Source organism: Lathamus discolor, chromosome Z (assembly GCF_037157495.1).
Source record: "Lathamus discolor isolate bLatDis1 chromosome Z, bLatDis1.hap1, whole genome shotgun sequence".
NCBI lineage: Eukaryota > Metazoa > Chordata > Aves > Psittaciformes > Psittacidae > Lathamus > Lathamus discolor.
Window position 1 is genome coordinate 64876339 of NC_088909.1, and position 12140 is coordinate 64888478.

Consider the following 12140-nt stretch of genomic DNA (forward strand, 5'->3'; position numbering starts at 1 on the left):
TCAGCTGCAATAAAGAACAGGTTCAGGAATTAGTCATAAAAAATTAGTCTATTTTTAACTATAATTTAATGTAGCCAGCTCACACAGAACATGTGCTTTTTGGATGTGGTACTTTTGCTAAAGCAAAGCCTCAAGACTCCCTAATTGGCAAATGTACACAACATAAATCTTCACTGGGACAGACCTCTCAGGCAACAGGATGCAATAAATAGGACACTGATCTAAGGGAACTGAAGAGGCTTGGGTATTCATACCAACTGTAAACTGGCATGCCCAAAGATCTTCAGTATCATCAGCACTTGGCACCACACTTGACGTCAAAAAATGTATTCTGGGGTATCCATGTTAACACTTTCCTCTTTATTATCAGAAATGAGGTAGGAATAAATAAAACCTGTTCAATATTGAAATCTGCCTTAACAACATAAAAATATTAATTCTAATGTATTAATTATAACTTATATGACTTTAAAAAATCTGCACCTGTTATTGCCTCTGTTCATCACCTCTAATTCAGATCAACTACGCTTTTTTATCATCTATAAAAAGCGTGCTTCATTTTGAATTTTATTAATTCAAAGCAGACAAATGTATCACATAAACACTGTCAAATGCTTCTGCTGTTTCCGACTGCTGAAATACTTTTTTGTCCTACGGAAACAGACTCCTTCACAGACTTGCGTAATCCCCTGGAGGGGAGTGTTTAAGCAGTGTTTCACCTTTGCCAAGTTCCATCTTATCAGCATTTATACTTACTTGGAAAAAAGGAAAAAAAAAAAAAAAAAAAAGGTTTGGCTTTGCAAGCAAACTTGCTTCATAGGGCAAGTATTATACCAGCATACATGGCTCAGCATTAAAATAATAAATCCTGTTTAATTAGAAAACTGAAGAAACTGCTTCTTCACAATTGGAAATCACATCGCTACATTTTGCTCATGAGAACAAAGTTTACAGTCATAAGTTGCACATAAAGGGTTTATTTTAAATGTTTTAAGGATAGAGTTACATCATAATTATAAAAATTACTTACAGAATTAAGTAACAGATTTAAAGTGTTTATACTTCTAAATGCAGAGAACAGGGAACTGTCTACATTGTTCAAAATAAAATAAAAATAATGAAACCAAGCTCTAAAGATGAAGTCATTACCTAATTTAAAAATGTGAACACGAAGACCTTTGAACTATACACATACCAAGAACCATTCAAATTGCACTAATGATGTAAAATACAAAAAACACAGCATTTTCAAGGAACCAGAAACTGTTTTTACCACAACTTTTTAACCCTGAAGCAACTGAAGTCAATTCTATCTGAAGATAAAGCCTCCATTTTAAAATAATTTCCTTAAAGGAGGCTTCTAGCTGTTGAAAAAAAAACCCCAAAAAACCAAATAAGAAGAACCCCCCCAAAAAAAACAACCAACCAAAGAAACAAAACAAAACAACCTCCCAAAACCCAACAAAGAACAACAAACAAACAAGCCAAAAAAAAACCCAAAAATAACCCAAAAAGGGTTTTCCCCATAGTCTACTCCAACATTGTTTAGGGTTTGGCACTCAAAAGAAAGAAGAAAAATGTAGTGTTTTGTTAAATCAACTGCAATTTTATTTTTTTAACAGAATACTTGGTCCCTTCAAATGCTGTATGACACATACAACTGGAAAATTACCTTCTGTTGGCACTATGCTCGTCTCACCGGTGCATTTAATCCTACTAACAACCATTAAAACAGCACAATAAGCAAATTCACAAAAAACTGAACACAAAATAAAAACAGAACAAAACAAAAACCTAAACATTTTAACATGCAACTTTAGTTTGTTACATTGAATGTTCTAACCCTCTAAGCATGCAAAAAAGGATGGTCTGCATTTAATTTTTTTTTTCCCTTTTAAAAAGTTTTACATGGCAGCCTGACGTCACACACACGCACACACACAATATACAACAATACTACAGCAGGTAAATGTGAAAGGCAAATAACTTTTATACAAAGATCCATGGCTTGTGCCATCACAAGTCCTACGTGGTTTTGGAAAGTAATGTTGAACCCCTATAACAAGGAACCAACATTTAGTTACCAGGGTAACGCAAGCACTGCATGCAGATCTGAAACATGAGCCTAAAACAAAGCCCAAAGCAGATGGGCAGGGAGTGGAATTAGTCTCAAGCCTCAAAAACGGTGGTCTAAGCTATCAAAAAAAAAAAGAAAACAAAAAAAAGGAGAAAAATAAAAGATGAAAAGAAATACCCACTCAACAGACAATGGGGACATCAAAAAAACCAACCATTAAATTTACAGTTTATAGATTATACTCTAATTGGCAGAATACATGGTGTATCCAAGAGGCTTGCAGAAAACCCACAAATGCAAGCCTAACGCTAAAAATGTTCCAGTAGACCTAAACCTCAGAGATTTCAAAACAAACCTTGTATTCCTCAGATGTATAGCCCAAAGTTCAGTGTACTAGGTTATTCACGTATTTTGTGTATAATAGATACACTCACTCATTCTTGTGCCACAGATACCAACTTGGGCTCATGGAGCCAGGCTCAGCTTTGAGATTTACATGCAGGACTCTTAAGAGTCAATAGAAAACACATAACAGATCTGCAGGATGAAAACACTGTGTTGCAAATCTGCTCACTTTGTTCAAAACGCAAGGAACATTTACGACTCGGGTACCTAGTGCTTAAGGACTGCATTGAGAAGCTATTCACTGAAAGACAACAGCCTGCCTTTGGTTGCCCATGATGAAATACTGGACATATGCAATATAATAGCAATGGACAAAGAATTAAGGTATCATATTTATATGGAGAGTATTTATTACCATTCAAGAGCATAATGAGGCACAAGCCTTAAGGCTAAAATATGAAATCAGGCAAAAAAGTTGACAGAAAGGGGCTTAAACCACTGAGTCTTCAATATCAAGAATACCCACAACAGAGGTCACTCGGACCTCTGATCTCTTATTAACAGCATCTCTCCTGCGTCCTTCCACTAATGGCATATGGTTGGATTATCAAGAGTATTTGTTCCTTCCACCAACAGTGTTGACTGTCTTCACATACTGTATTTCTGTGAAGCAGTTCTTTGAAACTTGCAGAGCTCTGCCTTAATGTACCATGACGATTTTGTTGCTGTGCTGATCCTTGTTGCAATTCTCATGCTTTTAAAGACTGTCATACTTAAAACCTCTACTTAAAAACCTTTACAACTAACTTGCAAGATCAAAACTATGACAGGATTTTGCTGTTGTGGGCTGCTATTTACATCCACAATCTAATGCAGATGACTGAACCACTGAGACTGCCTACAGCTTCCATCAGATAGTACACCACTGGCATGCAGAACTCTAGTGTTCATAGAATGAAATTCATGTTAACAGCATACCTCAAAGCAAGTACAATGTACACCACAAAAGGCAACAACAGGTTTAATCTGTAGATTTGTCCAGACACTCCTTATGTGGAAAAGCCAGTAAAATAATTAATCGGGAAGATGCCTTCTTGAACCAAAATGGTTTAGAACAAAACAAAGAAATGCAATAGACTGAGCAGAAGGTAACAAATGCTTCTCCTTCTCTAAAGTAAGTATTGAATGTGAAAGGACGCCCCCTCCCCACTCCCCTGGCATGAGATTGTATTTATTTATTTAACTACTGTTAGGCTTCTAAGTCCACACATAAACATTCAGGTTGCTAGGTTCTGATATTAAATGAGAGACTACTGATTGCCAATGTGTAGTCTAAAGTCTTCTGAAATAGCATATATACTGTTAAAAGTTGTGGCACCAAGCACTTGGGTTTTGCTAAGAAGTGTGTATAACAAAGAAAGAAAGAAGTACAACATTTAGGACTGAAGGCAGCCTTGTGGCATGTGTTTTACTTGTTCCTACAACTTGTCAATATGGGCCATTAACCTGCATTTTCTAATTAACTGGTTATACAGATTAAATGCATTTTTATAGTTTAAAGCCTTTTCACTGAAAGGTGCATTAAGTCAAACACTTGATATCCTACTGCCCTGTGACTAGTAAAAATGCACAAGTACTGCAAGTTCTTAAAAAGCTAAATTTGAAATAAAGTGTAGAAACACAGCAGAGTGATGTTACTTGGGTTAGGCACTCCTCAATGCTGAACAAACTGTTGAAACCTTTCAGAAAAGTCACCTCTGTCCCAACCCTGAAAACAAGGACTGCTAGTAGCCAAAAAATTAAATTTAATGTTACAAAAGAAGGCATATCAAAATATCAAACTACACTTGCATGTGGCAGTTGAACAAGTGAGTGCAAGGTTGAAGAAAAAGTTAAAATCTATGAAAAAATTTAGGTTAATGGTTACAATACTAGATCAACTTTACACAGCTTGAATTTGCAGCTGTTCTTTGCTTTTAACTCCCTCCTGCCCAAATATATCAACTTCCTTCACGAAAAGGAGCTCTCTTACACAAAATGTCACGTTTGTTTATATTATTCAGAACAAAACAGTTTTGCTGGCAGAGATTGTGGGTTCGCAGGGACATTTAAGCTTTCATTAAACTGGAAAGCAGTCAAGTCTTTGTGTCTACAAATTTTACATTTAATAGTTCCACAAATTTGGCAAAAGTTCACGATGATGTCTAGGATGTCTTCACCAAATCGTAGACATAAATATGGAAATCATCATCAAACTTGATGAAATAGACAGATGGTTTGGCTTCAACTTGATGAATGACCATGCCAGTCCTTTTTGAGCCATCTTCTTTGGCATATTCCACTTGTTTGCCTACGAGGCTGTCTACAACTTCACCTGGTTCCCGTTCTGCAGGAGGTGAATCATCTGTAACACAAAAAAACAGTGTACTTTGGTAGACATTAATGGAATTTTTCAATATGGAAAAATACTGCAGAGTGTCCTTTAAAACTCACATGGAACATGCATAAAATTAGTTTTGTTCAGACAAGTATCTAATGATTGCCATGCTTCTAGAAACTGCAGTTGCAAATGAACTTTTGAGTAGAATTGTCTTAATTTTTTTAAGACAAAAATGGCACTCTGACTGGGAAAAGAAGTAAACCCTTTGACATGAACATTTATGCACACTTTATAGAAAAAGTCTGTGGATAATTAACTCAAGTCACTACCAGAAAAAGGCACTGGCCTCCTTAGCAGAAAGGCAGCCAAACTGAATCTACCTCTTCTCACATGCATTATTCAGTGTTTCAACGTATGCACACCACTGCAACAAAAACACCTCTTCTAAAATGCAAGTGTAAACTCCTCATGAAAAGGGGCTTTTGACTCCATAGTGGAATAATGCTGTTGATAAAGTCTAACCATGTTATTTTGTCTAGCAAAATTTACCAAGAATATCCTTGTATTTTAGATGATGCCTATGCCAGATTTGTGTACAAAATGCATGATTTGTAACATGCTAATTACCAGGGGGCTGCTTACAACCTGATCACAAAACAAATGTGACAGTAGGTGAAAACACAGTACTGGAGAACTGGAAGCTAACCACAACATATTTTCTCAGTTTGTCTTCTTTCTTGACCAGTTTAGATAAACCTGTGTTTTGTATCCTAGTGAGGAAACTTCTTAGTAAAGGTCACACCTGATGTAGCTTTTTATTATGGAAATCTTAAGCTTTTAAATTAATGATTTTGTTCCAAGTTCACACTAAGTATCCCGTGCAGAGTTCACCCATTTTCTTTTCTGAGAGCTGTGAAAGAACTCGCAAATAAAAAAGCCCAAAACATCATGGAATTAACTGCCTGGCTTACACTTATACTTAAAATTCTTCCACAAACTTAAGAAATTCTTCTTTCAATTTTTCTTTCAGTTCCTCTGTAAATGCACTAGCACATGTATAGCTAATATCTTCTTAATACCAGTTTTATGTAAAGAGTCTCCTTGGCAAAGATGCAAGTTGAACTCTTATATCTGCCTTCAGAAGGAATTACAAAGTGTTGACAAAGTTTTAGTATCAGATCCAGCAACACATTTTCCCATTATGAAGTTTTAAAGAAATTATCCAAATTTTGGTCTCCTCACGTACGCAAAACCTGTCTTTGAGAAGAAAGTGCGCCCTAGAGATATAAGTTATAACTACTGTGGCAAGTTCCACCAAATTTATAGGTATACTTCCCAGGTAGTCTAAAACCCCATTTGAAAAATACTACTGTTAACACTCAGTCATTGACTTCAGGACACAAAAAGACCTGGAAAGCATTCACATTCAGCGAAGGTGGCAAATAACTTAAGAGTGTTTTGCAAACAGGTAAGCAGTAAATAGTCTGGTGGTGAGCATGAATGAATGAAAAAGTGCACTAAAACCAATTAGATCTTAAGTGGAAAGACAGCATATAAACTCTTTCCCTATCCCTACCCCCAAAGGTGCAAGAAAACAAAGCAGACTTAAAATACATTCCAAGTCCTTTTTAATAGTTAAGACAAAGAATAAGTTAATTGAAGGTTCAAATCTGAAAGAGCTTGCTTTATTTTCTTCAGGACAAGGAAGGTCACTTTTCCATTAACATTTGTGGATTACTCTTTACAAGCAGCAAATATGTTTTTTCTCCCCCACTCTTAACAGCTGTTAAGGAGGCAGGGCGGGGGGGGGGGGGGGTGTGTGTGTGGGGGGTGGGGGGAAGCATCTAAACAGAGGTGATTAACTACAGACATGCAAGTAAGTGCCACTTGTTTATTTAGCCAGCAGACTGTTATCAGTGCTAGACCTGAGGGACAACAGTCTCAAACTCCACAAACTGACTGTAATCACTACTTCTGTAAAGCACTATGTAGCCAACCACTAGTTACCTAATTATTAACTTTCTTTAATGCCCAGATTTCCCCTTTCACAGAGTCTCTTTTAGGTAAACGGGAGAAATAAAAAAGTATTTTTTACAAGCATTTTTTCTTCTTTCCCCCTCTCCCCCAAACCCCCTCTTTGCACTGGCTATTCGAATCTCTTGAACAATATTGATTCTGTGGAAAGCCTTCTAAGTTAATTGGAAAAGTCCCAATGACTTCCATTTCAAGAAAGGAGGAAAAAAATACCCCTCAATCTGCTGAAATATTCTTCTTGCTAGTGTGTTGAAATATGTGAGAGAAAATTAATTTTTACAAGATTAGTACTTCTTTCCCTCAAGAAACTACTCAGAAGTTTTTCACACTGAAGACACCTAGCTCAACGAAATGAATCTGTTAGTTGGTCCCAAAATATTCTTTCCAGAAGAACTGCTTCAGAAACACAAGTCAAGTGCCATTTCTATGAGCTGTGGTACTTCTGTAAGAAAACAACAGTGGAAAACTTCTGGTTTGTCAGTTTCATTTAAAAAATCCAAGTAGAAACTCTTCCACAGTAGTACATAGCTATTTTCACCAGAATTAGGAATAATTATGGAAAATGCTTTCCCCTGCATATGTCACTGCTGATAAAAGTAAAATTTCAGCAGTTAACACAGATGTTCTTTGTTGTGCCATAATCTTTGTTAGCTGTCATCCTTTGTTAGCTGTTATCCAAAAAAGAATAAAAAAGGCAATGACCAGAGTAACAAACAAGATCTTTGTCAGTTCTCCTGTCCATAAATAAAACACAGCCAAAGATTAATATAAAGCTACCACTTTCTAGAAGAAAACAGTAACTGGCTTACTTACTTGAATCAGGCATAATGCGAAGGTCACCTTCTTTATAATCATCTAAGAGTTGGTACATGTACAAGACGGGATCTTTCTCATAGGTAATATAAAACCACGTGTTCATAATAGGAGCTCGAGCCAAAACCATCCCCCTCCATTCATCTTTTGAGCCATCCTCTGTCTCAAACATATGTTCCACAGCTTTACCAATCATTGTATCTGCCAGGTGGGCATCACTTATTCGAGATGAAGCTGAAATGAGAGCATTTGATAAGTTCATTGTGAAAAATAACCTTTACCCTGATTTATAAGTCAATTTGTATACAAAACAAATACTGTCCATTCCAGAGAGTTTACTACTGAAGAGCTGCAGAAGTTCAAAATCTTCTTAAAATAACAATACACCATTGGTTAAGCAATCAAGGGTAAATGGAAGGTAAACAGAGATCAACTAAGGCCACAGCAGAGCAGGCTCTTTGTATTTTAACTAGACACTGGAAGGGGAAAGAGGCACGCAGGGGAGAAGAGGAAGACAGGCCAATCACAGAACAATTCTATGAAGTTATTAATGAAACTTTGGGGTTTGGTTCCCCCTTATGCCACTCTAGAGACTGCTACCAATTGCTTTGCAGTCAGAAGAAGCACCAGCTTATTTTGCTTATGAATTAGAAATTCCTTGCTTAAATAAATACTGAACTTTGCTGATTTTGAGGATCAAAAAGCCTTGTTACTAATCAAGTTATTTCACTTAGAAGATGCCCTTTCCCCCCATTATTAGAAGTACTTAGGCGAATTACATGAGGAAATGTGACATTAGTACTATCAGGCACAGAACAGAAAATATCAACCATTTAATTCTAACAGAAATTTCAATGTTAATCTAAACAAAACCTACAGAATGTATTGCCTATTACTTTAAGACTGAAGACAACAATGCACTCACTGGTATCATCAAATCTTTGTGGAATCAAGAAAACTTAAACAGAGCATTTAGATTACCTGCCATGAAACATCAATGAAATTGACTAGTAACATTAAAGTGGTCAGATGTTATCTTGAGGGAAGTCTGGAATGATTAGTAGAGAACATTTAATAGTAAATGTCAGGTTACATGTATGTGAATTTAGGAGAAAAAACCAAAACACTTACCAACTCTGTCTGGAAGAACTTCAAGTGCTGAAACTCTTTCATCTTTGTGCAGTTCTAGTCCATACACACAGTCAAATCCATCATACTTTATAAGATAGAGAGACGGATTTACAGGAACTTGATCAAGAACTGTGCCCTTCCACTGTGTTACAGGTCCACTACCTTCTTTCCATCCATGCTGTATTCTGCAGCCTACAATATTTCTTCGTGGCTGAGAAATAGGTTTGCTTGGTCCCACATTGTTTCTATGCTTTCTGTACACAGATACAAACATAACATTAAACAAGCACATACGTATATTCAAAATTCTACTCCAGACAAGAGCTGTATGCTCGAGATGGCAGAATGCTTTACAGTTATGTGCACCTTATTCAAATTTGGGTATAAAGCATATTATACTATATTAGAAAAAAGAAAAACACTGAAAAGTAGTGAAACAATTTTTATGTGTGTGGCAAAGTTAGTTTACTAAGTTGTTTCTAAAACGAGTCTGCTTAAGAAAAAACAAAAAACAAAAACCAAAAAAACGAACACCTATTTTAGCATTGCTACACTGAACGTCAGAAGTCAAACTCACCTGATCAGGTCTCAAGGCACAAGTTACCTGGCAATATTGTAACTTTGCTACCTGGTTGCTCCCTGTAGAAGAATAAACACAACTCCTGTCCCAGGATGAGGAAATCAGTGGAAACATTACCAGTGGCTGACTAAAATTCTTCCAGGGTGTTTGTCTTCCCTACATGTGTTTTCACCTGAAGGCAATTTAGCTTCATTCTCTGTTTACAGATATTTTTGACTACCAAGTATTTTTAAAGACACATGCTGGCAGCACTTCACTTGCTTTCCTACTTAGTATAGCAAAATGGTATGTAATGGTAATAGCAATAGAATGGATACTCCTTAATGTGGAAAGGAGACCTCATAGCAGCCTTCCAGTAGCTAAAGGGGGCCTACAAGGATGCTGGAGAGGGACTCTTCATCAGGGACTGTAGTGGGCGGACAAGGGGCAATGGGTTTAAACTTAAACAGGGGAGGATTTAGGTTGGATATAAGGAAGAAATTCTTTACTGTGAGGGTGGTGAGGCACTGGAACAGGCTGCCCAAAAAAGTGGTAAATGCTCCATCCCTGGAAGTGTTCGCAGGCTGGACAGGGCCTTGGGTGACATGGTTTAGTGTGAGGCGTCCCTGCCCATGGCAGGTAGCTTGGAACTAGATGTTAAGGTGCTTTCCAACCCTAACCATTCTATGATTCTGTGAGTCTATAATAGATCAAATATACTTTTTTAGCTGCCTACTATTTTCATGGAAGTCGTATGGAGATTCCCTCTGGTAAGTAACAGTTGTTCCGATCAATGGTCATGTAAGCTATTTGACAGTTTCAAATAACTGCAAGTTTTGTTCTACTCAGTTATTAAAACAAATATTGACAATTTTGAATACAGATTAAACAAAACTAAGAAATACTATGATAGAATATTGGTGATAAATATTTTATCTATTTTGGCATGTTACAATACACATGTTGATTCCTAGAAAGGTTATTGAGAGGGTTGCTGGATAAAATTTCTCATGAATGTCAACTAGTTGTAAAGAAATTTTTGGTTTACTACTTGTAGCACACTTTATTTAAATGGCAGTAAAATGTGCACACCAGTAGCATGCTTAAAAGGAACATCTAACAGAGACTATCAGTTGCAGAGAATAATACTCTTCCTTAGATTAAAGATAGTGACCAATGCTCTCAGAGAAGCCTCTGTATGATCCAAAAAAGACAAGTAACAATCACACCAGTGAAATCCTGGAAGCAGTCTTTCAGAATAATGCACTCACTCCATGACACTGTAATGCTTAATGGACACGGGAATGCTCGATGCTGAAATCATAACTATTAAAAATAAGGCATAAGATTCCTTCAGCAGCTTTTCCCACCACCAGACCTTCATTCACCATGAAAATACTAGCAGAGGGGTTTATCGAATTTCACTTTTGTTATTATTTGAGCTTTTTAGCAAGATCAAACTGCAGGCTTTGTATTCCTGACTTTGATAGCACAGATTTTTCTAGAACACCAACCTCTTCCAGTTAAGAGACACTGTTTAGAATGGGTTTTCAAATCCTAGTTCTTGCTTAAGCACATATATATAATATATATATATGTTAGTATATATATAAAATATGTATATAATGTTGGTTTTGTTGGGGTTTTTTTTTGGGGGGGGGGGTTTGGGTTTTTTTTTGGTTTGTTATTTTTTTTATTATTAACTGGAATAGTGCAAGTAATAGTTTACTATTACGAAATGAGATCAGAGATCTGGTCCATGGCACAATAAAAAACATTTTGTTTTGTATGCAGTTTATTTATTCTAATGAATCTTAATTCCAGTCTAAAGCAGAACAAAATCAACTGAACATTAAAAACAAAGGACGCTTTATCAATTTGAAGAAGTTCGTCTATGCTGCTAATCATCATTGTTGAAAAAGGTAAGAATAACACTATTGATGTCCAATCTCACAGTCAATTTTACTCTCTGTCTAATCCACTTTAATATTTAAATTAGAATAAAGCAAAAAGCTTCACACTCATTCAAAAAATATGATGGAAAAAGATTATATAACTGAGTTCAAACTGAGTTCACTACCTTTAAAATGCTTCAGAGAGCAAAAAACATTATAAACTTAATTCCAAGTCAAGTACCCATCAGGTATACTTACAGTGCAAATTTTTGCTTGGGCATACTGAACAGCCATTCACTCTCATTTGCAAAGGTTCATAGAGCAAGAAATGAGATTTTCAAACTAGTAATTTACCAAAGAAAACCAACTTCCTGCATCTGAACAGGTGGTAAAAAAGCAAGCACAGGTTTATAACTGTCAATAAATAATACCTATGGATATATTTCCATGTAAGACATCCAAGTAACCAACTCAAACCACTCCTCAGCAGTGCATTATTTCTGTGATACATCAAGTAATACAAATGTACACAATCTTCTATGATGCTGCATCCAGAAGGCTCAACACATTTTTTTTTTCATTACAATCTTTTCATTACAATTATCTTTAAAATTCCACAAAGATTTGCTCTTGAAGATGGATGACAATTTTCCTGGACACAAAACATGGAGCCAGGAAAACAATACCAAGTACTGGAAACAGCTGTTGACATGTCAGACGCATCCTCACTATAAACAGCCCTTCAGTCCTCAAAAGCTTCAGATCCTCTTCTTTATCATGAGGAGCAATAAGATGGCAAGTAAAACCTAGCTGGCATGAGAAAGTTTCATTATCAGGACCAGACAGTTTAGAAGCTTTTTAAGGACTATGCAGGTGGAAGGAATTCTTCCTGGATTTTGAAGTTGT

The 12140-nt window shown here is 36.3% G+C and overlaps 1 protein-coding gene across 9 annotated transcripts in view; it reads right to left on the reverse strand.

Moving 5' to 3' along the window:
- Positions 1-957: 957 nt before the first annotated feature.
- The window catches only part of SPIN1 (spindlin 1), a 62176-nt gene continuing 50993 nt past the window's right edge, over positions 958-12140 (reverse strand). For all 9 annotated transcript variants that reach the window (XM_065662064.1, XM_065662063.1, XM_065662058.1 and 6 more), the window contains exons 4-6: positions 8781-9034; positions 7650-7883; positions 958-4826 (exon numbers count right to left, since the gene is read on the reverse strand). In XM_065662064.1, coding sequence (XP_065518136.1) covers positions 4627-4826; positions 7650-7883; positions 8781-9034 — 688 coding nt within the window. In that variant the 3' untranslated portion in view covers positions 958-4626. The remainder of the gene's footprint in view (positions 4827-7649; positions 7884-8780; positions 9035-12140) is intronic.